The sequence below is a fragment of the Barbus barbus genome (assembly GCF_936440315.1).
Source record: "Barbus barbus genome assembly, chromosome: 23".
Taxonomy (NCBI): domain Eukaryota; kingdom Metazoa; phylum Chordata; class Actinopteri; order Cypriniformes; family Cyprinidae; genus Barbus; species Barbus barbus.
In genome coordinates, this window is record NC_136751.1 from 3,677,970 (window position 1) to 3,705,666 (window position 27,697).

At 37.0% G+C, this 27,697-nt stretch overlaps 1 protein-coding gene across 1 annotated transcript in view; it reads left to right on the top strand.

Moving 5' to 3' along the window:
* Nucleotides 1-2,450: 2,450 nt before the first annotated feature.
* The window catches only part of LOC306843181 (spectrin beta chain, non-erythrocytic 4-like), a gene marked incomplete at both ends in the record, with an annotated part of 59,892 nt that continues 34,645 nt past the window's right edge, over nt 2,451-27,697 (top strand). Inside the window, 16 exons of the mRNA XM_079374485.1 lie at nt 2,451-2,595; nt 3,646-3,797; nt 4,704-4,877; nt 9,422-9,513; nt 10,452-10,532; nt 10,636-10,751; nt 10,907-11,019; nt 11,122-11,309; nt 12,969-13,086; nt 17,319-17,477; nt 17,568-17,870; nt 18,013-18,163; nt 20,196-21,066; nt 22,195-22,332; nt 23,995-24,751; nt 26,477-26,679. Of these exons, the coding sequence (XP_079230611.1) occupies nt 2,451-2,595; nt 3,646-3,797; nt 4,704-4,877; nt 9,422-9,513; nt 10,452-10,532; nt 10,636-10,751; nt 10,907-11,019; nt 11,122-11,309; nt 12,969-13,086; nt 17,319-17,477; nt 17,568-17,870; nt 18,013-18,163; nt 20,196-21,066; nt 22,195-22,332; nt 23,995-24,751; nt 26,477-26,679 (3,761 nt within the window). The remainder of the gene's footprint in view (nt 2,596-3,645; nt 3,798-4,703; nt 4,878-9,421; nt 9,514-10,451; nt 10,533-10,635; nt 10,752-10,906; nt 11,020-11,121; nt 11,310-12,968; nt 13,087-17,318; nt 17,478-17,567; nt 17,871-18,012; nt 18,164-20,195; nt 21,067-22,194; nt 22,333-23,994; nt 24,752-26,476; nt 26,680-27,697) is intronic.

Sequence of the window (27,697 nt, forward strand, 5' to 3'; positions counted from 1 at the left end):
TATCTTCACAGAAAGTGAAAATGGTAATTATACCCATCAGGCATTGCACACCACCGCAATAGAAGTGGCTAAAATAAACACAAAGGAACATTTTTCTTCATATTAAATTGGTTACTAGACATTAGATATTTTTGTGTGTGATTGTAAATTGCACTAGATGTGACAATCAAGCATATCAGAGAGAAACCCTGTGTGTAACATACAAACTTGGACTCTGTGTAGCTTTATGTGGGCAACATCTCTTTAAAGGGTCAGCCAAATTAATCCACATGAATTGAGTGGTAAAATCCAATCTTTGTGAAGGGACATAATTGCTTTATATGATGAATAGATTTAATTTAGCCTTTTATTCACATATTATTCACATTGATTGCAGAGCTCGATTCACGTGGCTTTATGATTTCTTTATTAACTTTTTGAAGCATACAAGACTTGGCAGAACAAGGCTTGAAATGGTGGAACAAAAATCTCTCAGATTTAAAAATTATCTTAATTTAAAGTCAACCCAGGCTTATTGGGGAAAAAAACATGCCTCTACCTACATTTTTTTAAAACCTCCAAAGATGCACCTATACGTACAATTCACAGCAGTTTCCAGATTGAATAGAGGCAGTAAAACAACTTCAAAAACATCTAACTTTTCTAAAACAAAACAAAATACTATTTTTTTTTACGCAAAAAGGAAGACATTTGTAAACCAATACATCTTGATGTTTACATTACATAACCTGCTCTATATGTATGGCTTTTCTGACATAGTAAACTTGCTTGGTAGCACACCCGGAACAGCATTGATAGCATTTACGTACAATTCCTGTGAAGTAGAATCACAAGTGAGCTTAAAAAATAAAGGTCAAACATTTGTAGAAATAAGCTAAAATGGCATGGTTGCAAGCGTCACATTTGATTTTGTTAACATAATCGTTTAGTTTTAGGGTAGTGTTTAGTGTAGGTGGCATTTTCAGCACCGCTCACCATACTTTTAATTTCCAAATTGCTGTGATACGAACAAGAACCAACACACTGTAACAAACCGTTGCCAGATTCACGTTCATCTGCGTCAAATAAAACTGAACGTGCTTTTAGTGCTACTTTCTGCACATTTCACTTTGAAAGTCTGACATATGCAAAAGCAATGTAATATTAGCAGAAATGCTGTCAAACTCACTTTTTCCTAATGAATCTTTGTTGAAAAGTCTTATGGGTTTGGAATGACATGATGGTGATTAAATGGTGACAGAATTTTCATTTTTAGGTGAACTGTCCCTTTAAAGGGGTCAACGGATGTTGATGTGATTCTTTGGGGTCTTAATTAAAAGTCTATAACATACTTTGGATAAAATTTCTCAGTGGTAGTGTAAAAACACCTTTTTTGCCTGTCAAAATCAGCTCTGTTTTTTAGCAAGCCATTCTAGTCTATGTTGCTTTAAATTCTAATGAGCTCTGCTGCCCCCGCCCCTCTCTTCCGTGGGGTGACGAGCAGTACTGTTTACTTTAGCTGCAAAACTGGCTAACTAGTGCATTATTAGGAAAGATTCATAAACAACCCTTATAGTCACTTCCTCTGTAGATCTGTAGAAGCTGGATCACGAATGATTTTCGCGAACATAGGCAGATCAGGGATCATAGCATTCCCTTCAGAGCGAAAGTAACGTTAATCCTCTGCATCTTCAGCGGCTCAGATGTCGGGAGTAAATGACGACTACTATATGCATCATTACATCCAACAGCAAAACCTCAATTGCTTAATTAGAGACATCTTGTCTTCCCCTGCACCGGATTCGACACAATGGCGGACAGCTCTCAGCTCACTCAGGGCGGGGCTAAAGTAAGACAGCCTTGTCAATCAACTATCGAGGGAGGGGCCTGTGCAGGACTACGTCATTCTGACAGGAATCTCAGAACAGCCTGATTTTGAGAAAGGGGATTTTAAAATAGTGATTTTTTATAATTATAGGATGGATGTGTACACACACTTCCAACACACATTTTTGTTCAAACAACTTGAAAAGTGAATTTTACATCTGATGACCCCTTTAAGGCAAGTTAGTTCACCTGGTGGCCATCTTGATGATAACACCCCTTTGGCAGCTACTTCCTAGTCATGCTAGAACAGCTTCTTTCTACTTCAATAAGAAAAGACTGAAACTGCATGCCACATTTACATTTCAGCAACATTATGTCAAATCAGCAATAAATCTGACAGCAAACAAAAAGACCAAATGTTGAGTTGCCATTTGACCTATTTGTTTTTCTGTGAGTGCCTTGTCTCCTTGTCTGTATCTACTGTAAATTGTGTCTGAAAGCTATATCTGTGTGTAAGTCTGTTTGTGTGCCTTTTATGAATAGTGATTTGGATTCTATTAGGTTTGTGTTTATGTGTTTGGGTAGTACTGTGGAAACTGACTTTTACTGCACTGTATGCAGGGCTGGTTGAGGAAGCAGGCGCGATGGCCAATGCCTCAACAGACCTGGACAATGCTGAGGCCCAGAGACAGCTCAACAACAACAACAGGCCTGCAAGCACAGGATTCTGGGAAACAGAGACCACCAGTGCCAAACTATTTGAGTGCTCTCGCATCAAAGCACTAGCCGGTGAGTAGAGGGTCTGCTAGATCTGTGGTTGTGTGTGTCTATATTTTGAGCATATGTATACACTAACTTTAAGAAGTTTGGGGTCAGTAGTATTTTTTTCTTAAAGAAATGAATGTTTTTATTTAGTGCAAAATGTATTTTTACAAATGCTGTGCTTTCTATTAATCAAAAAAATCCTGAAAGAATACATCTTGGTTTCCACAAAAATATCAATCAGCTAAAACTGCTTTCAACATTGACAATAATAAGAAGGATCATGTGACACAAAAGACCGGAGTAATAAAGCTGAAAATTCAGCTTTGCATCACTGGAATAAATTACAATTTAAAATATATTAAAATAGAAAATATTTATTTTAAATTGTAAAAATATTACTGTTATATTTTTGATTAAATGAATGCATCCTTTGTGAGCATAAGAGACTTCCTTCAAAAATGTTAGAAAACCGACCCCAAACTTGAACGGTAGTATATATAATAAAGATACAATATTCTTCTACACCCATATTCTTGTTATGGATGAGAAATAATAAATGTCTTTCCCTATTGGTGATGATTGTTGAATAAAATGAAAAAAGAAGACTGTTCTCGTGAGTGCGGATCATAACTTCTTACACTAAGTGACTTAACAGATTAACCAAAATAAATAAAAAAGATCAAGCAACGGAGCAGCGTGGTGCAAACGACGTTGTTGAAATAATAACTGGCTAAAATAAAAACTCTGTAACACTTTGTCAAAAATAAAACACTAAAAGTTCAAAACAATTGTTCAATGGATTTAGGCAAATCAACATTATAATGTACAGTATGCAAAATAAATATTAATTCTGAGATTTGCTAAAGATTACATTTAACAGCATTATTAAACTGGTGGGTGTTTTTTAACATTAACATTAACAAAGATAATCTAAATGTAAAAGCAGGAGAAATTAGCATATACTATGAAATATATAATATTGACTGGTAAATAAAGAATATATCTGATAATCGATATTGTGTATCGTTTATAAATATATATATATATTGTTGTTTGTCTCTCTCATTCTACCAGATGAGAGGGACGCAGTACAGAAGAAAACCTTTACTAAGTGGGTGAACTCTCACTTGGCTCGTGTGTCCTGCCGTATCTCTGACCTGTATAATGACCTGAGAGACGGATACATGCTCATCAGACTGCTGGAGGTGCTGTCAGGAGAGCTGCTGGTGAGTTCTCCGTTTCCTCAGAAAACACCAGCTGAACAACCTTTTTCCAACTAAAGGTTTTACATTTATGCATTTGGCAGATGCTTTTTTCCAAAGCGACTTACACTGCATTACAAAGTACAATTCTGGTCCATGATTTTTGCCTTCCAAAAATAAATACCAATTTGTTTTGCTGTTTTTGTGAAGTGTTTTTGGTTGCCAGAATCTCGGTGCATCACTGATTATTAGTGTTGCTTGCTAGTATCACACGTACTTTGCTGTTTTATTTTTTGGGTTGAGCCCAGCTCAAATGAATGATACCTTTGATTTGACGATTTGACTCTGTGAGGATAGGTATTGACCTAATATTTTTGCCTGCAGGGGATTTGACCAATAAAGAAACATCCAGAAACCTAGCAACACATAACAGCGTCGTAAAAACGCTCAGCGTTGTGTTGATACTATTAAAAAAAAACATGTTTTTCTTTTTAATAACTTGCACTAAGATTTGATTCAGCCCAGTGTTATTTTAATATTATTTATATACTATTGTAATTTGTATTATTATATTAAATTAGCTTTTGTATATTTTCAGTGTTTATTTTAATTAATTTTTTTAATTTTGGGATGTGCCTTCACTAGTTAAAAAATATATACATTTTTTATTTATGTTTTATTTTTTATTTATTTCTAGTAAGTAATTTTACTGCTTCAATTTAAACATATTTCAGTTAGTTTTCATGGGAAAATGTCTTGTTTTTGTTTAGTTTAAATATTTTATATTGTGTTTTATTTCAGCTTTTTTCAAATAACAAAAATGTGTATTTATAATAGGTTCAGCCTGCATGCTATACTTTATTAATTGTCTTTCAAGGGATGAATACAGGAAGTGTCTGGCTTATGTGTTTGATATGTTCTTGTTTTAAGCCTCGGCCCACGAGAGGCAGGATGAGGATTCACTGTTTGGAGAATGTGGATAAGGCTCTTCAGTTCCTCAAAGAACAGAGGGTTCATCTAGAAAATGTTGGTTCTCATGATATAGTTGATGGGAACCACCGCCTCACTCTCGGCCTCATCTGGACCATCATCCTCCGCTTCCAGGTGAGAGTTGCTTCTATGCTGTCATTGACTAGCAATGGATTTATGTGATCTGATACGGTCTGATCTGTAAATAGGTGGGATCACCCTGTGGGGGTGTTTGATCCCAGTCTGCCCTTTATGGTCCCTGCTGAGTGTATGATCACTGTCTGTGTGGTGCCTGTGTGTCTCTATGGCCGATTGTCAATACCTACATTACATTCTGTAGGTATGCAGTACTGATAGCAGTGGAGCTAGCAGAATGCAGTTGAGTCAAAAGGTCTGTCCTAAATGGTTCACTTCATGTCTACTTACAGTACAATGGCCGCAGTATGCATATGACTGTAAAGTCCACAAGACCATAGGGTGACTAATTTCTTATTTTTAATTTCTGTAGGTTGCTCACAATCTCCTGCTTTGGTTATATTGTGCACAAGTCAAATTGACTACTTTTATGGTGATTTCTGCAGCCCTTTGTCCGTATGCTGTCATTGTGTGAAGAAGAACAGCTTGGGAAGTGTGCTAAAGCTCTCTTTTTGTGGTTTGAAACGGCATTTCGTTAATAAATTGTATTTTCATTTTTGGTTGAGCTATTCATTCTTCAACCAAGGACAACCCTGTGAAAAAGAGTGTCCTTACTTGTATCAAATATCTACTTCAAGTGTTAAAAATATATATTTTCAAAACTGTACTTGCAGATAATGTAATATTAATGAAATAAAAGGCCACTTAAGTGCACTTAAAGAGAGAACACTTTCATGACTATGATACTTAACGCACTTAAGTACACTTAAAAAGTGCACTTTTTTAAAAGTAGCCTACATTTGAAATCATTATATTTTAATAATCTTTTGTAATGCTTTAAAGTACACTTATTTACGTTTTTACTAACCTACTAAAGTACATATAAAGTACTTGATTATAATTGTAAGTGTAGTGTTATTTGATATTACATTTGTATAATAATAATATAATACTGTATGTATAATAATAATAATAATATTTATATTGAACTTTTCTTAAACCCAAAGCTCTACTCAGCATAAAATCATAGCAATAAAAACAATAAAGTAATAAGAAATAAAAACTAAATACACTCAATGAAAAGACAGCATTAAAAACAGATGAGTCTCTTCTTAAAACAGTTATCAAATATATTTTGTATGTACTATATTAATATATGTTCTAAATTAACTAATTATGTACTAAATCAATATGTTTTAAATGAACTAAATTGCAACTTCATAATTACAAATATATTTAAATACACGGCACAATTTCAATTAAATTGACTATAACGTATATTTTAGTTGATCATAAATTATTGTACATTCACAGTACACTTTAACCATATTTCAAAACAATAGAAGTAATTATGAAATGACATATTAAGATGTAATTAAGTCCTCCTTAAGTGGGTCAAAAAAGCACTCATAAGCAGTTTTAAGTTCAACTAACAACATGTAATATGTCCAAAAACATTCAATTCAGTTCACACTTAAGTATATTCTTTTAAATATATTTAATATACATATATTTATATATTTTATATTTTTCTAATATATATATATATTTCTATTTTTATCTATCTATCTATCTATCTATCTATCTATCTATCTATCTATCTATCTATCTATCTAAGATTTACCTAAATTAAATTAAATTAAATTTAAATTAAATTTACCCTTTACCTAAATTCTTTACTTCAGACTTATGTGCCCTCTAGAAGCTTGCGTTCTTCAAGTGAACAACGAATTATTGTACCATCCCAAAAACACAGAAAAACACTTTCAAGGACTTTTTCATGAACTGTTCCCATCTGGTGGAATGACCTGCCCAACTCAATCCGAGCAGCCGAATCCTTACCCATCTTCAAGAAACGGCTAAAAACTCATCTGTTCCATCTTTACTTGACCCTCTAACTCTAGCACTATCTATTCTAATTGTATTTTATCTATGTCTTTTTATTAAAAAATAACAATAATAATAATAATTATCTGTACTGCGTTAGGCTAACCAAGACTTGTAATAGCACTTGCACGTTGTTGCTCTTTTGTTGGTTTTGATTGCTTCTTATGTCCTCATTTGTAAGTCGCTTTGGATAAAAGCGTCTGCTAAATGACTAAATAAATAAATAAATAATAAATATATATATATATTCTTAATATTTTTTTAATAAGTACTCTTTTTAAAGTGTGCTAAAGTGTACTTTTTTTACACAAGGGCTGAAAATACAAATATGGCTATTAAAGAAACCATGAAGACAACGAAAGCATGATATTTGAATTTCATTAAAAGCTAAATGTAGGTCTTTTTTGTTTGTTTATTCTAACCTACAGTTTTAAATCAAATTATATGGTGTTGAGTGGGATGGTGATGAGTGCTTTTTAGAAGTATGCTAAAGTGTACTCCATTTTCACAAGGGAAACCAGGGTCTTATTTTCTCGCTCTGAATATTTTAAAGCGCTCTGTTCATGTAACTACAAAGCGCAGAGCAGCTCCTGGTTTGTATTGCCTGTCATCTCTTGGCTCCGTCAGTAAAGCAGTGGCAGGTTACCCAGAATGCCGTCTGACTGCAGCCCAGTAAGCTGATGCTGTGGTGATTGTGGACGCAGGGACGGAGAGAGGTGGAGTGTCACTCGATCCACGAGTGTGCCGTAGAGATCACGGGGTGGGGCTGTTGTTCACGCTCACCTCTCGTCCTCTCGTGATTCTTCCTCTCCTCCATATTCCTCTTTATATCCTGTCTCCATATATGCCGGAATATCTCTCCGCTCCCCTGTTTATCTCCTCTCTACCCTCCCCATCTCTGTTGGAGTTCACTCTGCCCAGTCAGCAGGTAAGGCCTAACACTGCAGCAGACGAACAGAGAGAGAGAGAGAGAGAGAGAGACAGAGAGACAGAGAGAGAGACAGAGAGAGAGAGAGAGAGAGGGAGGAATTAGGAAGAGGGCAGATGGGAAAGCAGTAAGGCAAAACAAACATGCAACTTCAGAATCTTGTGGACCAGAAACGTTACAGATGTAAAACTATATATCACAACTGTATAGTTTGGTAAAGGTTTCATAGTTGCTTTCTCTTGCTATGTATTATTTATTATAAATCTGTTTACATTTCCTTTCTTTCCTTTGTAGAATTTTGCTACTCTTGTTTTAAGCATAACCTTTGTAAAAAAAAATCTGTGCTTAAAGCAATAAAAGCAGTCTCGTTCAACTGGATAAGAAAAAATATTACATAATTCAAGATATATTCTGTCTTCCTATCTAACTTAATGTCACTTCTCAAGCAAATGTATCTTGTTTTAAGGATTTTTTACTGGAAAACAAGACTTTTGCAGTGCTGTTCTTTGAGGTTGTAGATATCGATCATGTATTGACTGCATGATGCGAGAAATTCAATATGACGAATGATCTTGGGACAGTGTTGTTTTGTAATGTGCTTACACAAATGTGTTGGAGATGTTTGTGTGTGTGTTTGGTTCACATATGCCACACTATAAGGTATGAGGAGTGTGTCCTTGTGCCACTCATTATTATGTATCATGTCAAAAAGGATCAAATTGGTGTATATATTGTCTAATGACAGAACAGGCCAGTTAGTAAGCCACAGATAGGCTAATGCAATCACATTAAATACTGTAATTATAATACAGTATTGCTATACATGCCATTACCCAGTGTTTTAAGTAAAACCGTTGTATGACTAATTATTGCTGCTTGCTTGGACTTTATTAATTCTCATTCTTAGGGTTCGGGATTTGGACAAACTGCTAATTCCAAGGACTAAAGTTGATTTCAGTAATTGTTCACAAAAAAATCTTTTATAGATAAGCATACTGTCACTACTGATTGTTGGTGGGTTTTTATTGCAAAGCAACAAAAATGTAAATATCACCACAATATTTTAGACAAGCCGAAGCAAATTTATCCAGTTTGGGCTGCAAAAATCTGGGGGGGGGGAAACTAAATCATGATGGCACTGACATCCCATAAAAATCCCATAAATTCTGATTGAAGGAGAGACCTGACTTATGACCGAATGTTTTGACTTGGGCCAGTAAGTAACCACCTAGCAGCTACCCAGAAACCAACAAACACCGTTTTCTGTAGAAAATATAAAAATGTAGTTTAAAGGAATAATTTCATCCAAAAATGAAAATTCTGTCATCATTTAATCACCAAACCTGTTCTAAACTTGTATGAGTTTCTTTCTTCTGTTGAGTACAAAATAAGTATGTTTGGTTACCCATCTTCAGTTTTGGGTGAACTGTCCCTTTAACCCTTATAATTTTTCTTTTATTTCATCATTTCATTAGAAAAACAAATACACATTTACTGTTTTCCGTTCAAAAAAAACAGCCAAGATGTAGCCCTTTTTTAAAGATTAGGATAGTTCTCCTGGTGTGCTTTCAGTTGTTTCATTGCAATATGAATATGCCATTTTTTGGCTTCATGATCCCAGCAAGGAAAGCAAAGCCTGTGATTAATCTCTTAAAAAGCTCACAATCATTTAATGTCTGTGAATTTCAGATTGCGCTAACGTTTTATTTTTGTTTCTTATTCCTAACAGATCCAGGTGATTAAGATTGAGACGGAGGACAACAGAGAGACACGCTCCGCTAAAGATGCCCTTCTTCTGTGGTGTCAGATGAAAACAGCAGGGTAACATCTATATTATAATGCCTATAAAGACAAGTGTGTGTGTGTATATACAGTATATATATATATACACTACTGGTCAAAATAATAATTTGGAATAATTAAGGTATTCCAATGTTTTTAAAAGAAGTCTTATGTTCACCAAGGGTGCATTTATTTGATCAAAATACAGAAAACAATAATATTTTAAAATATTATTATAATTTGTTTCTGTTTGCATATATTTTAAAATGTCATTTATTCCTGTGATGGTAAAGCTGAATTTTCAGCAGTCATCAGTGTCGCGTGATCCTTCAGAAATCATTCTAATATGCTGATTTGCTGTTTAATTATCACTGTTTCTCACTTATCAATACTGGTTCTTATTATTATGAGCGTGGCAAACTGTTTTTGCTGTTTAATATTTTTGTGGAAATTGTGTATTCTTTTTTTCTGTATTCTTTGATGAATAGAAAGTTTAAAAGAACAGCAAATTTCTATAATTCAGTGAACATTTGGGCGGCATTATGCAAATATTTCCACATCGTGACGTAGACATGTGGGGGCGTGTTTTAATGAACCGTTTTAGGGGGGTGTGGACGAGTCTTACATTTTATAAAGAATATCTCTTTGGGTTTGGGACTTTAATCTTAGCAACTTTAGGGATCACATCTATTCACGAACAGCTTGTAACACTGCAAAGAGAAAGGAAAACTCGAAATCGCATCATATGACCCCTTTAAAATTTTTATAATATTTCACAATATTACTGTTTTTAATGGTTTTGATCAAATAAATCCTGCCATGGTGATCATAAGAGACTTCTTCCAGAAACATAAAAAAACATAATTATTCCAAATTTTGATAGTGTTTGGTAGTGTGGTAGGCCTTTATAGAATAAAGATGATCTTCCTGTACATCTTTCATGATGCTGCTGTGGTGTTTCGTGTGTTTTGCCCCAGGTATACTGAGGTCAACATTCACAACTTCACCACCTGCTGGAGGGACGGCCTGGCTTTCAACGCTCTTATTCACAGGCACAGGTCAGCGGTCAGACAGACACACATCATACTGACTAGCCTTCTTTCATTCACATCATTGATAGAGGCTGTTATGTGAGCTGATTTCTGCTTGTGTGTTTCACAGGCCTGATTTAATTGAATTCCACAAGTTGACCAGATCCAATGCAACACACAACCTCCAGCAAGCCTTTAACATAGCTGAACAGAGTCTCGGACTCACCAAACTACTAGACCCTGAGGGTAACAAACAGCATTTTACTCTCACTATATACAGTCAACACAGTGTGAACCTTTAAATGCACTAGTTGGGGCCCAGATTTGATATTTTTAGTTATACTGCTTCAGCTAAATAGCTGAATGATCACTCAAAACAATAACAATTTTCTCCCACCCAGATGTAAACACAGAAAATCCAGATGAGAAGTCCATCATCACTTATGTAGTTTCCTACTATCATTATTTCTCCAAAATGAAGGCACTTATTGTAGAAGGGAAGAGAATTGGAAAGGTAGGAGGTGTTTTTGTGTATGTTTGATAGAGCTAAACCTCATTTAAATGAACTCGAGTGTGTTATCAGATGCAAATTTGTCCTCTTTTTTTCTCTTTCTAGGTGCTGGACAATGCTATAGAAGCTGAGAAGATCATTCGCCGCTACGAGGCTTTAGCGTCCGACCTGTTAGAGTGGATTGAGAGAACCATAAGCGTCATTAGCAACCAGAAGTTTGCAAACTCGCTATCGGGTGTTCAGCAACAGCTTCAAGCCTTTACCACCTACTGCACCATTGAGAAGCCTATCAAGTAAGAGAGAATAAATTATACAGAGGTCCGAGTGTTGGCAGACGCCCCATGACTGCCAGAAAAATACTCAAACTATGACTGTGAATCATCTGGTTCTTTCAACGCTTTCTTACGCTACAATTTAAGGGTGCTAGTCACTGTATTGTTAGTCAAAAGTGTTCCTACCCTAGTGAAAAAGAGGTGCGCTTAGTTATATTGAACATGCGCTTGTATCGTACTTCAAATCTTAAAAGTATATTTAAAAAAACTGTGCTTGCAGATAATATTAATGAAATAAAGGGCCACTTGAGTGCACTTAATTAAAGAGAGAACACTTTCGTGACATTTTCTTAAAGGGATAGTTCACCCAAAAATGAAATTTCAATTGTTCTGTCATTGTTTGAGTTTCTTTCTTCTGTTGAACACAAAAGATGATATTTTAAAGAATTTTGGTAACCAAACAGTTGCTGGTAGCCATTGACTTTCATAGTTTTCCTCATACTATAGAAGTCAGTGGCTACCATCAACTGTTTGCTTACCAACATTCTTTAAAATATCTTATTTTGTGTTTAACAGAAGAAAGAAACTCATACAGGTTTGGAACAACTTGAGGATAAATAAATTATGACAGAAGTTTCCTTTTTTGGGGGTGAATTATCTCTTTAATTATCTCTTTAATAATCTTTTGTTGTGCTTTAAAGAAGTACACTTTATTTTTTGTGTTGACTAACATACTAAAACACATGTGAAGTACTGTACGTGATTACAATTAAACTGTATAGTGTTATTTGATATAAAAGTTAATACGTGTATATATTGTAAGTGTTAATGTTTTAAATGTAAATTGCAACATTTCAAATTTATTTAAATACATGACATACCAGTTTCAATAGAGACGTTTTAGTTTACCATAAATGCCTGTCAGTACATTCTGCACTACACTTTAACCATATTTCAAAGATAATAGAAGTATTAATGACATTACATATAAAGTTGTACTGAAGTCCTACTTAAGCACTCTTAAATTCAGCTTTTTGGATTTAGCATAAGTGTCTGAAAACATTACATTCAGTCTGTGCTTAAGTATAGTGTTTTAAAAGTATATTATTTCTGTAAAAAGTACTGTTTTTAAAAGTGTACTACCTGTAAAATGCATTTAGTTTCAAAAGGGTTTAGCTGGTTATTGGCAGATTGTGCAGCTAATCATAGCTATTTAATGTCTGACCACAAATTTTTCTTGCTGCTTAACATTGTGTAGAGAAAGTGTTTGTCTTTTCATATTATATGAACACACAAAATCAACTCTTGTTGAAAATGAGTGATTTTTGTCACTTTATCACATACTGTCAGTGTAAACTCACTTTTAGAATATGGTCGATGTGCTCAGCTGATGTACTCATGTTTATTGGACTAAACTTTAAGATAATTACATTAGTTCATTTGGCATAAAGACTTGTTCATATTGCATTTATCAAATATCGCAATCAGGGAATGTGCTGAAACCTGAGAGAGCTGTTCGTTTCACTGCAAGTACTGTAGCTTGTTTAACACCCAGTGACCAATGTATCTGTGCTGTTTTGAATGGAAACACAAAGGGAGTCTTAGGAAAGAGATTTGTATGACAGATGTAGTGCAGTTTGTGTGATTATTTATGGTGTGGATTGTTTTTTTTTTAAACAGATTCCAGGAGAAAGGGAACCTGGAGGTGCTGCTTTTCACCATCCAAAGTAAGCTCAGAGCTAACAATCAGAAGCCATATGTGCCTCATGACGGGAAACTTATCTCAGACATCAATAAGGTGTGTACGGTTTAGTTAATATACAGTAGTTCTTGACTGGTTACAGTGTCCAATTTGTATTTTTGTATAGCTAGAACAGGTCTGATTACCTTTCAGAAAAATACTTCTTTTTTTTTTGACAGTATGAAAGTACAAATTTCATGTCATGTCATCTGAATGAAATATTACATAATGACCTAAAGAAGAAATATACACTACCAGTCAAACATTTTGGAATATTTAATAATCTTTGTAATAATTCAGAATATCTTTAATGTAATGTAAAAGCCTCAATTACGATTAAAAAATACAGTAAAAACAGTAATATTGTGAACAATTGCAATTTGTAATAATTGTTTTCGATTTGTAATATGTTTTAAAATGTAATTTATTCCTCTGATGCAAAGCTGAATTTTCAGCATCATTACTCTAGTCTTCAGTGTCACATGATCCTTCAGAAATCATTCTACTATGCTGATTTCCTGCTCAGTTATTATGAATTATTTTGGAGCTCGATTATTACTAATAGTGCTTATTATTTTTAATGCGGAAAACAGTTTTTGCTGCTTAACATTTTTGTGGAAACATGATCATTTTTTCAGAGCTCTGAACAGAACGTTCAAAGAAATAGAAAACTTTTGCTTCATTATATATGACTTTACTCTCATTTTATTTTTTTGAATGCATCCTTTCTAAATAAAAGTATTAATCTTTTTTTTATTTTTTTTATTGTACTTTTGACAAACTTTTGAATAGGGATGCACGATATTATCAGACTGATATCGGACGATAATGGCTTTAAATATCGGCCTCATATGAAAAATTATACCGATATGTCTTGCCGATAAGAGGAATATGTTAACTCACATGTGCTCAGGGAGTGTGGCTCATTCTTGAAGCAAAGTTTCAAGACCCTCGCCTGGGTCCTAACGCCCGTTCGGTAAGGAGTTTTAATCTGTGCGGGGTACTGTTGGCCTACTTCTAATTAAATTAAAAGTAAAATAGCCTACACAAATAACATTTAGACTGTGTTTATGATTAAATAAAGCAGTAATAGATGTCATAAAATAATTAGTATGTTTTTATTTAATGGTCAGAAGCTATAGCTTACATGAAAAAAAAATCACAAACATGACACTTGTAAATTAAATAATTTTATATATACTGATTTATTCATTATTGTGTAATATGTTTTATTTTTTAAACAAATCATAAGCTCTAAACGATTTTGAGAATCTCTTTTGCTTTAGACCATCTACAAATGTTAAATATTAAAATAAAACGTTAGGGTTAACACTGAAGCTTTAAATATAAAAGATGCAGAAAGATGCAATGTACTGTCAAAAAACTTTCATTATTTTTTATTTAATTCTAACAAATAAGTTCTTGCTAACCAAAATTAAAAAATATTTTGCTTATAATTTCTGCACAGGAGACACTTGGTGTTGTTTTCAAACAAAAGGAAATATACAATATGTGGCTTGTGTGTGTATATCAACAAAGTCTGGTGTAACAATGCTGCGGTATTATCAAAACACTGTTCGTCGCTGGTGGAGTTTATGGTTGTGAAGTGTCGACCGTTCTATCTGCCGTGGGAGTTCACGGCCATTGTTATTGTCGCGGTTTACATTCCCCCGTGTGCAAACGTTAAAGACGCGCTTCGTGAACTGTATAGCGCCATCAGTGAACAACAAACAAATTACCCCGACTGCTTTTTCATCATAGCCAGTGACTTCAACCACGCAAACTTAAAGACAGTTTTGCCAAAGTTCTACCAACATGTGAACTTTGCAACAAGGGGAAACAACACACTGGACTTTGTTAACACAACAGTAAAGAACGCTTACAAGGCTGTACCCCGCCCCCACCTCGGGTACTCGGACCACATCTCTGTCATGCTAATCCCAGCATACAGACCACTTCTCAAATTTGCCAAACCGGTTCAAAAACTCATCACAATTTGGCCAAATGATGCTACCTCAACACTACAGGACTGCTTTCAGTGCACAGACTGGAACATGTTTAAAGAGGCAGCCACCTACAACAACCACACAGACCTGCATGAGTACACTGAAACTGTGACTGCTTACATCAAAAAGTGCACTGATGATGTGACAGTCACCAAGACCATCACCACACGTGCAAACCAGAAGCCATGGATGACAGCAGAGGTTCATGGGCTGCTAAAGACCAGAGATGAAGCATTCAGATCAGGAGATAAAGCATCCCTCAAAACAGCAAGAGCCAATCTGTCCTGTGGCATTAAAAATGCAAAACGGTCATATGCTCAAAAAATCAACAATCACTTCACAGACAGCAGAGACACACGGAGCCTGTGGCAAGTCATTCAGACCATCACTGACTACAAGCCCCCGCCACAGGCCTGTGATGATGACACATCCCTCCCCAATGCACTCAACCACTTTTATTCACGGTTTGAAATGCAGAATGACACACTTACACAAAAACTGCCCATACCTCCCAACGCCCGGGCGCTCTGTCTGTCTCCAGCCGACGTAAGGAAGACCCTATCTAGGATTAACCCACGCAAGGCTGCGGGTCCTGACAACATACCTGGCCGTGTTCTGAGAGACTGTGCTGCACAGCTGACAGATGTGCTTACAGATATCTTCAACACCTCGCTGAGCCAGGCAGTCGTCCCCACATGTCTCAAATCCACAACAATCATACCGGTACCAAAGAAATCACCTGTGTCCTGTCTAAATGACTACCGTCCCATAGCACTGACTCCAATCATGATGAACTGTTTTTAGAGGCTAGTCATGCACAACATCAAAACCAGCCTCCCCAACACACTCGACCCGCTCCAGTTTGCATACCGTCCAAACCGCTCTACAGACGATGCAATTTCCTCCACCCTCCACCTGGCTCTTACCCACCTAGAAAATAAAGACTCCTATGTTAGAATGCTGTTCATTGACTTCAGCTCGGCATTCAACACAATAATCCCACAACAGCTCATAAATAAACTAAACCTGCTGGGCCTTAACAACTCCCTTTGTAACTGGATCCTGGACTTTCTAACCGGAAGACCTCAGTCAGTCCGTGTTGGCCACAACAACTCGAGCACTACAACACTGAGCATAGGTGCCCCACAAGGCTGTGTGCTCAGCCCGCGGCTCTTCACACTGCTGACCCACGACTGCACTGCCAAGTTCAGCTCCAACCAAATCATCAAGTTTACTACACACAGTGGGCCTGTACAAACCACCTGTAGTAACACACTCTCCTCTATGTGCACTAAACACTTTACACACACTGCTGCGTGTACACAATCCCACAAAAGACTCAGCAATATATGTATGTTTACATGCTCATGCACTACAAATCATCCTGCACTGTTCCCCAACCAGCTGCTTGACTCAAAATGTTTCTCTTTGCACATGTACAGTATTTGTGACGCATTCGTATAGTTTGTATTTTTTATCTTTTATTTTTTTAGTTTGTATAGGGTAAATATTTATGTGACTCATTCGTATAGTTAATATTTATATATAGTATACTTATAGTTAAAATATGTCAGTAGGTTAGTTGAGTATAGGTTTATAGTGTTTTTTTACTTCATTGTTGTATGTCTGTATTTATGTAGCACCGTGGTCCTGCGAGGCATGGTATTTCGTTCCACTGTATGCCCCCACATGTAGCAGAATGACAATAAAGCTCAACTTGAACTTGAACTTAAACTATATCGGTATCGTCCAAAATGAGTTGAAAAATATCGGCGTATCGGATTTCAGCAAAAATTTGAATAGTAGTGTATCATGATTTCCATCTGCAGATTTTATGATGCAGCACAACTGTTTTCAAATAAGAAGAAATGTTTCTTGAGCAGCAAATCAGCATATTATAATGATTTCTGAAGGATCGTGTGACACTGTAGACTGGAGAAATGATGCTGAAAATCCAGCTTTGATCACAGGAATAAATTACATTTTAAAATATATTCAAATACAAAACAGCTATTTTAAATTGTAATAATATTTCACAATTTAATATTCAGTGTTTTACTGTGTTTTTGGCTAAATAAATTCAGCCTTGGTGAGAATGAAAGACTTGTTTCAAAAATATCTAAATTATGTCAAACTTTTCGTTTAAGTACCACAACCGATAGTGTCTAATTTGATAATTTTTGTTATTATTATTGGAAATTATTCAGCATTATTCTAAATTATTGTATGATTTTTGACATTGTTTCACAGAACAATCCTCATATTTTGTTTTTCTCACGATAGGCGTGGGAGAGACTGGAGAAGGCAGAGCACGAGAGGGGCGTGGCTCTTAGAAAAGAGCTGATTCGTCAGGAAAAGCTAGAACTTCTAGCTCAACGATTCGATCATAAGACCACCATGAGGCAGGCTTGGCTGAATGAAAACCAGCGTCTGGTCTCACAGGTGTGCAGAACAGAAAAAATAAAACTCTAAAAACTGTATAAAATAAAACAGGTGACATTTTGCCTTAAACGAGTGCTGCATTTTCCTCAGGATAACTTCGGCTATGACCTGCCAGCGGTAGAAGCTGCCATGAAGAAACATGAAGCGATCGAAGCAGACATCCTATCATATGAGGAGCGCATCAGTGTCGTGGTGGAGCTGGCGAATGAGATGGAGTCAGAAGGGTACTATGACATCCGACGTATCTTGGCACGCAAAGAAAACATCCTCGGCCAGTGGAGCCTTCTGAAGGAGCTGGTGGTGGGACGTAAAGTCCGTCTGGAAAAGAACCTGGCCCTGCAGAAGACCTTCCAAGAGATGGTTTACATGATCGACTGGATGGAGGAGATGCAGGTAGGTTGACTGTACCAGTTTGACCTGTGATTAAAATCCCCACTAAAACATACATTGTGTATTACCACTATTTTCATTCAGTAGTCAAATTGACACAATCAAACATACTTTTCTTGACCAAAGTGCCATATTCTTGCCCCAGGTTAAGCTGCTCTCTAAGGACTACGGCAAACATCTTCTTGAAGTGGAGGATATGCTCCAGAAACAGAGTTTACAGGAGGCTGACATCTCTATACAGGCAGACAGAGTTCAAACCCTCAACACTGCAGCTCTCAAATTCACCACTATTGAAGGTGAGTGCACCTTAAAACAGTAACATGATGAATATTGATTCAGAGACACTGTCTGGGTCAAAATGGGATGGCAGATTGTGATATAAAGGTTACTGGATGCGTTTCTTTCACTGAGATGTCCAGAGACTTCTGCAGGGTAGAGTGTGTAAAATAATATTACACGAGGAGCTTGCATAATGTGCCACAAGAGGGCTGGAGTTGCTTTGCTCTTGATTCAGCACACACTACTACTCCTTGTTGGTTCAGGGCTCAATAATGAGTATTTTCAGCTTTAAACTAAATGTTAAGCTTAACTAATTAACTAAATATTAAGTTTCCTTTACAAAAGATTTTCTTTCTTTACAAAAAGATTATATATTCAAAAATTTGGGACCAGTAAGATTTTTTTATATTTTTGGAAAGAAATCTCTTGAAGTTCGCTTGCCTGGTCCGAACCCGAGTTTAACCCAGCCTTTTTAAGCGGACTCGGGTACGGTTCGCAGGTGCGCACCCAAGTTTGGTTGACAGCATTCACATCATTCCAAATGAACTGAACTATGATATTAATCGAAACGGGGTGCGCACCAAAAGTGCTAGTGTGAAAGCACCATTATTCTCACTAAGGCTGTGTTATTTTGATCAAAAATACAGAAATAGTACATAGGGATGTATCTATTCACTCAACTCAATGATTAGATTCGATTCACAATTTTCAGCATCAGTACTCCAGTCTTTAGTGTGTATATGATCCCTCAGAAATCATTCTAATATGTTAAAAGGGTCATATGACGTTGCTAAAAATAACATTATTTTGTGTATTAGGTGTAATGCAATGTGTTTACGCGGTTCGAGGTTAAAAAAACACATTATTTTCCACATACTGTACATTATTGATGCTCCTCTATGCTCCGCCATTCTGAAACACATCGATTTTTACAAAGCTTATCGTTCTGAGAAGCGAGGCGTGGAGACATAATTACTGATTATAATGACTTATACCATCTTTTTACGTGTCACGTGGCATCGCGCCGCGTAAACATTACCATGTCTGCATTTGTGATCGGAGAAACAGCAAACAACAAGCACTACTCTACATTGCTTAAAACTCGCGTTTGAGCCGTCAGTGGCAAATTCTTTAAATAAGAAAACATACTTACAGGCTGTGAGTCAGAAGTGCCAGACTGTCCTTGGGAAGTTGGAATTACCCCACTTTATAGAAACAGCCTTTGAGCAAGCCAGCATTGTAGGCTACTCTTCCAGGTTCAGGAAATAGTCCTCCGTAAAATTCGTTGCACATACTATTTGAGTTGAACTGTTCTGGAACAGTGTTGTAAATAGTACTTACCCACTGATTTCTAGTTGTGTCCTCTTTTGGAAGCCAAACAAAGTACTTTCACTTTCACAAGGAAACACAGCATCTTCAGGACATGTCGCAGGCGGTAGCAACAATACTACAGCAAGAATAATAGTTCTACCATCTTTCATTGCGTATACATTTGGGCTGTGTTTTGCAAATCTTCCCACACCGTGACATAGACATGTGGGGGTGTGTTTGAATGAGATGTTTTAGGGGGGCTTGGCAGAGTCTTAACTTTTATAAAGAATATCTCTTTGGTTTTGAGATTTTAGTCTTTGCAACTTCAGGGAACATATCTATGGACAAACAGCCTGCAACACTCCAAAGAGAAATTAAAACTTGAAATAGCATCATATGACCCCTTTAATGTTGTGCTCAATAAACATTTCTTCTTATTACCAATGTTGAAAACGGTTGTGCTGCTTCATATTGTTGTGGAAATGGTGATATAATTTCTTTCAGGATTTTTGCAACAAGCTGGAAATTATACAGCTATAGTGTATCTCAATGAAAGATGCAGAACATACTGATTAATTTGCAGATTTCAAGACTTTCTTGGTGCTTAAAAGACTTTCACAAGTCATTTTTGCTAATCTGACAAAACCTCATCTTTGTTAGCCAGCTGAATAACATTACTTTGGTGACAAATCAGTGAAAACAGTGAAGCTTTTCTTCCTGTCTCTGTTTCTGATTCAGGTTACCAGCCGTGTGACCCTCAGGTAATTTGTAACCGGGTCAACCACGTCAACACCTGCCTGGAAGAATTAAAGCAGCTGGCTGCAAAACGGCGCTTGGAGCTGGAGGATTCACGCGAGCTGTGGGCCTTCTTTCAAGAGGTAGAGGAATCAGAGAATTGGATCCGAGAGAAGACGTCCATCTTGGCCACGCAGAGCTGTGGGAAAGACCTGAGCAGCGTCCTGCGACTGCTGCAGAAGCACAAAACCGTAGCTGGAGAGCTGTTGGCGCGACGTGCGTTACTTCAGCAGACCATGAAGAAGGGCAAGCAGATCCTCACCCAGAAGAGCTTCGGTACGGCTGGAATACAAGAGCGACTGATGGAGGTCAAGGCCGAGTGGAAGAGACTGGAGGACCAGGCCACACAGAGGCTGTGTAACCTACAGCAGGCACTGGACTTTTTTCAGTTCAGCACCGAGACGGACGATCTTCTAGCTTGGCTACAGGATGCTTACAGGCTCGTTTCTAGCGAGGACTTTGGACATGATGAGTATTCAACGCAGTCTCTTCTTAAAAAGCACAGAGGTGTCCGAGAGAGTATCGATAAACACCGCGCACAAGTGGTGGGCCTTCGGAAACACATGGTTGCGTTGCCAATACATTATCGAGAGCTGGATGAGGTGCGAGCACGCATGGCTGAGACGGAGCAGCTCTACACAGAGGTGGCGGAAGTTGGCGTGTTGCGGCAGCAGTGGCTGCATGACGCGCTGGCTGTGTATCGCATGTTTAGTGAGGTGAACGCCTGTGAGGTGTGGATCGATGAGAAGGAGCAGTGGCTGAACAGGATGGAGGTTCCCGAAAGACTAGAGGATGTGGAGGTGATCGCACACAGGTAAGAGCGTTCACCAGGTTTTGCTTCTCTACTTTGACCCCAGAAAATATTTAGAAATGTCATTGCATTGGAAATCTAATTTTTTACTTTTTTTTTTGACATTTTTCAACCAAGGCAAATTAGAAAAATGCACCTTTGCTGTCATTTCTGCAAGCGCTTTGTATTTTTTAATTTCTGACAAGAGCCAGAAAATCTAAGCATATCATACCAGTCCTCAGGTCCTTACACTGGCTTCCAGTTACAGTAGTACTTTTAGTCGTTTATAAAGCACTCAATGGCCTAGGACCTAAATACATTGCAGATATGCTCACTGAATATAAACCTAACAGACCACTCAGATCATTAGGATCGAGTCAGTTAGAAATACCAAGGGTTCACACAAAACAAGGGGAGTCAGCTTTTAGCTATTATGCTGCCTGCAGTTGGAACAGCTTCCAGAAGAGATCAGATGTGCTAAAACATTAGCCACATTTAAATCCAGGCTCAAAACTCATCTGTTTAGCTGTGCATTTACTGAATGAGCACTGTGCTACATCCGAACTGATTGCACTGTATTTTATGCATAAACATCTTATATTCTTAACTGTTTTAATTCATTTTAAATCAAATTTTTAAAAGTTTATAAATTCCTTATTTGTTATTGTTTTTTATGATTATTTTACTTCCTTTCATGTAAAGCACTTTGAATTACCATTGTGTATGAAATTTGCTGTATAAATAAACTTGCCTTGCCTTGCCTTTGCAAATGCAATGCTGTACCAGGTGTACTATCGAGCAAGTTTACTACATTAGAAAAGCCATGCATATGAAGCTGGTAATATGATGCAAACTTCAAAATGCATTAGTTTACAAATTATGCACGATGGTAAAAGTGCTCTGAGATAATTGCATACTATTGTGCTAAGAGCCGTGTGAAAATAAGTGTTTATTAAATGACAATCTGCTGCTGTAATCATAATTTGTGTGAAATGGAATAAAAGTTGTTGGTGTTTTACTACATTTTAGTTTTTCCAGCGAGTTTTTCCAGATGTTTACCCATAGATAAAGTTGTCTTTATGGACACAAAGCCTAACTGTGATTTACCGTAGAATATCTTCTTATCTGAGAAGTAAATTTTCTGCATTTTAGGTTTGAAAGTTTGGACCAGGAGATGAACAGCCTGATGGGAAGGATACTAGATGTTAATCAGATCGTTCAGCAGCTCTTAGACAGCGGTCACCCCAGTTCTACTGAAGTCAGGGGCTGTCAAGATCACTTGAACAGCAGGTAACTCCACATCATATGTACACTTTGTGTGACGTATAGGATTATCCTGCATATTTAATGGAAAATACCATAGAGGGCAACAGGACGTAAAAATTATTTTCATTTTCTCCATAGAGCTTTTTAATGATTGCACAAAAAGATAGACCCTGCCATGAGCTCTTGGTTGTTAACTGATGATATGCTTCTGTTGAAATCATTGGTTAGCGTAATTTCAATTTAACAAAATAATCCTATTGTGTTAAATGAGAAGAGGATCAAATAGACAAAAAGTAGCTTTAGAAATAAATATTTGATTTGATTATTATGTGTAAACCTTTATTATCAGTGGCCATATTTTTTTTTTTCAGAAGCTGCATCTGAATTGGCCTCAAAGGTGGCATGAAAGTATTTACTCTGCAATTACTATTGCTTCATGTTCATCACCAATCAACTATATGAAATGTACCTATGTACCCTGTAGGTCTCGGGTAGGGAGGTGCATTACATGTGTTAATTTTAACACGTTATTTTTCATAACTAATTAATTAAATTAACATGTTAAATTGACAAATAAAGATAAATAAAATAAAAAGAATGCTTAAAAAAATCTGTAACTAAGGCTGTGGAAATATGGGTGGGCACTGTTGGGCTCAAACCTAAAAAGCTTTATTTATTTATATATGCAAATTAATCATTAAAAATCAATTTTTTCTGTTCAAATATCTCTGGCCAATCATTCTTTTTGTCTTTTTCTCATATAATGCTAATTTTGTTGCATGTTTTTCCATTCTCTTATGCCATGCTAGTCTGTCATTACCCTGATATGTAGTTGATCTAATTTGTTTTCATTTTGAAATGGTTTCAATCAGAAAACCCTGCATATTCCTGATGTTGCTGTTGTTTGTCACTTTTAACACACGGCTCTACATGGGTGTCTTGAGAAAATGGGCTGCTGCTTTCACAAGCTTTCACTGAAACTGGCAAACTGTGACGTATGTGTGAAAAACTCCAGTGATCCGTTTTAGACCGACCTTGGCATAAATAGCCTCTCTCAGCGTGCTGCCATCTGCTGTGGCTGCCACATAGAGTGCGCGCCTGACCCGGCTCAAAAGCACTATGGGCCGAACCCAAACACATTCACAGCTATTGTGTTCTTCAATATTTAATGCCACGGTGTATTTAAAAGAATGTTTCATTAAAGCGTGCCCTGTAGGAACTCTGTGTTTGATTTGTGATATTGTGTCTCAGGCCTTGAGCTGTGGCCCACCGGTGTGTCCTCGGACTGTTTTTTGCGTGGGTGGGTCCTTAATGTGTGTGTGTGTGTGTGCGTCCATGAATTGAGAATGATTCAGACTGAGTCATGTTTCCTGGAACAGAGTCATTTTTATTATGCATCATCCAAGCATTACTCTTGAACAGAACTATGTACAATGAGAATTTTCCAGTCAAAGTTATTTTGAATTAACATTTAGTAACATTTAATTTATTAAAATGTATATTAAAAAACTTTATCCCTAGCATATCGATGACCCCAAAGCTAACAGACATCAGTGTTTATAGATATAGTTATAGCAAGATTTGAAACGGAATGGACTCACTTTAACAGAGATACAAGTGTTTAAAGAGTCTTTAAATCCAAAAATATCTGAAATCAAGAAATTGCTTTCTTTTTGTGTATCACAGGTGGAACCGCATCGTGGAGCTGGTTGAGCAGAAGAAAGATCACCTGGACTCGATCCTGCGCATCCAGAATTACTTACTGGAATGCACAGAGATCAAGTCCCAGATTCAGGACAAGCGGAAAGCCATAGACGCCACGCAGTATCTGGGCAGTGACCTGGGCAGTGTGCTGGCTCTGCAGCGCCGTCTCTCCACCATGGAGGGAGCTCTGACGGTTCTCGAGCCCAAGCTCCTTCACCTTCAGGAGGAAGCAGAGGAGCTCGCCACATCCCTTCCGGATAAGGCTGTAGAAATCCTGGTTCCCTTTGAGGGCATCAGCGTGGAGTGGGAAGAGCTAAAGCATACATTGCAAGGCTGTGAAGACTCTTTAACCGTCGCTGGCCGCTTGCAACAGTTCATCCAAGACTTGGATTCCTTCCTCACCTGGTTGGTGCAAACTCAGACAGCTGCTGCTTCGGATGAGCTTCCCAATGCTTTAGAGGACGCAGAACGGCTGATAAACCAACACGCCGCACTCAAGGAGGAGATTGGAAGGTACGAAGAGGACTACGAGCGTCTCCAGGCTGTGAATGATCTCTTGGAGACGGAGGAAGCGCCGTTGCCTCATGGAGCTCTGCAGCAGTGGCTGCACAAGCTGGACGTGGGCTGGAACAAACTGCTGGAGATGTGGGAGAGCAGGAGGGAGGTGCTGGTGCAAGCTCACATCTTCCATCTCTTCCTGAGGGACGTCAAGCAGGCCGAGGCTTTCCTCAATAACCAGGTGAAGCCCCTGATACCTCTTTAAGGTAGTTGCACAGTTTAAATGTGAAAGATAAGGCTTTTGTTTCCTAAATGTTATTCCTCAGAAGTTGCTCTGTCACAGATGAGGAATCTTAAAGGAGATCTAATTTATGATTCATACACTACTTAAATTAGTTTCACTACCAGTCAAAAGTTTCGAAATATTTATTGTTATTGAAAAAATTATCTTTTTTGCTCAGAGGCTGCATTTATTTTGATAAAACAAAAAAAGCAGTTATATTGTGAAATATTATCACAATTTAAAATAACTGTTTTCTATTTGAAAATATTTTAAAGAGTATTTTTCCCAAAGCATCATTACTCCAGTTCCAATGATCCTTTAGAAATTATACTATATATGTTGATTTGCTGCTCAAGAAACATTTCTTATTATTATTCTAAACGTTAAAAAAAATTTTTTTTTTTTTGTGGATTTTTTATTTATTTAAAATAAATTTAAAAAACATCTTTTAAATTGTAGTAATATTTCATAATATGGCAGTTTTACTGTATCTTGATCAAATGAATGCCACCCTGGTGAACATAAGGTACTTAGAAAAACATTTAAACCTATTTCTAACTTTTTATATTAAACAATTTGCTAGAAAAGTGACAGGGCAGAGGAGAGGTTAAATATAGTCAAATATAGCTATGTTTATATAAATGTACTTCTATTTAATTACCAGTTTTGTCTCAAATGTTTCTTATAAAATTAAACATTTTAATAGGTGTAATTGTTGAGATTTCCTCTTCTGAAGCTAGCGTTTAGACATGGCAGGGTTGAATACTGCCGTGTGTTTAGCCCAAACCAATTCACCCTCAGAAATGAGGCAAACCTGAGTAAAAAGGTGAATGCAAAAAAGTTTACTTTTATTGTTTGCAAAAAGTCTCCATTTGCTCCCCTTTAGATCACATCGCCATCAACAAACAATTGAGATATTTAAGACACTTCATGTATGACCGTTCTCTTCTACGAGTTAGAGTTAGCAGACAATTAGGACACAAGAACAGATCTGACTGATCTTTTTCAGGTCACATCTGTAAATGTCAGGAGCATCAGGGCAGTTTAAGGTCATTGCTCACTTCACATTCAGAGGCATTTGCTGCTTTTATGTTGGGTCATTACTTCATAAGAATATCGTAAATGCGGTTTAAATGCCAGAGGACATGCATTTCCTCAACCCTGTCTGGATGTATATTAGAAGCTGTCTTTTCTGGTTTGCTAAAAGCCCAGAGTCGCTTTCTGTTGCCTGCGGGTACAGAATAAGAATCCACACTGTCATCGAGCGTGAACTGGTTTGCAGTAGCACATGGCAGTGGCATTCATTAGCCACTTTTCCTTAAGATTGTTTGAGTTTCACCTTTCTAAATGAGAACATTTAAAAATTATGGTTTTAAGGCTTATCAATATTGTTTTTTTTGTTTCCATTATTTAATATCTGTTTGCAAGAAAAATGAATTCAAGTAGACCGTTTGTATTTGTGCCTTCAATCTGTAGAACTGACCGAGTTAGAAAACATTTGTGGAATCGTCACAGAAGAATATGTGAGCATTGATATTGTTTCAAAGTGTTTATTATTGCAGTACCACCAACGGCTTGCCATTTGCCCTGATTATGGATTTGCTTTTAGCGTAATTGATCTGGACTCATTTTAGATGCTTTCTGTATGCAGTATTTCACCCTGTCTTTCTCTCCTCTCCTCAGGAGTCAGCGTTGGCCCATGTGGAGCTTCCCACCACAGTGGAGACGGTGGAGGGAGCCATCAAAAAGCACAAGGACTTTACCACCACCATGGAGCTCAACCTGCACCGCATTAAAGCTGTCATAGAGGCGGGAGAGAGCCTCATCAGTCAGAACAACATCTATTCAGAGCGCATCAGAGAAAGAGTGGATCTGCTAGCTAACAGGTCAAAACCATGACACTTATAAAAACATTTATGCCGCATAGAGCTAGTTGGTATGGAAGCCCGTTTCTGCCACTGAATAAAAGATGAAAAAGGCAATTGCGACTTTTTATCTCACAACTTTTAGATTAAAGCTGCAATCCGTAACTTTTTTTGGTTAAAAATGATCCGAAATCAATATTTGAGCAAGTACATAACCAGCCAGTGTTCAAAACTATCGAAACATATAATAATGTTTTCTCATTTGAGTGGTACGGGTAGGTTTTCGCAGGAAATTCGAGTATGCTGCTGCGTCATTACATCATGTCTGTAAACATAAAGAAGTTTTCCCGGCTAGTAGGCTGTCGCATGTGAGGATCCTGCAAGTGACGGATAATTTATAGCCTTTTCTCACAGCAGCTAGAATAATTAAATGCATCATTTTGATGGCGGATTGTAATCCAGAAAGGATTATGTGTTTATGAAACACAATAGAATTAAATTATATTCCAGTTTTAAATCTGCTTCTGATTACAGATAGCCTGGGATTACACAAGATTTGTATTTTAAAGACAAAACAAGTTCAAAGGGAGCATAATTTGCTTTTTGGGTTGAAATAATTTCTTAATATGAAATTTGAATGGCATGACAATTAGATTAGACTGTACAGAAATTGAAATCTACACGCTAATACACACTATACTCATAGTCACGCAATGCTAATGTTGTTAACATGAATAATTTGAGAATAAAGTATTACAATAATAATAATTTGCACAGTTTGATGTGATGTGAGCTAACCGATCGTTAGATTTAATCACCATTGTTAGCGCGATTTATGGTAATGCTTTTTTCCTCAGTTGGTCAGAACAAACGTGGCTTTTACAAGTTCAGATGACAATATACGGTGAAAATTCTTATTTGGGTCATATATTCCAAGACGTAGGCTGGAATCTGTGATTGCAAAGTACAGTAAATATCCACACCGATGCGGTGACTGACAGATTCCCACACATACTCCTCAAAACATTAGATTCGTCCG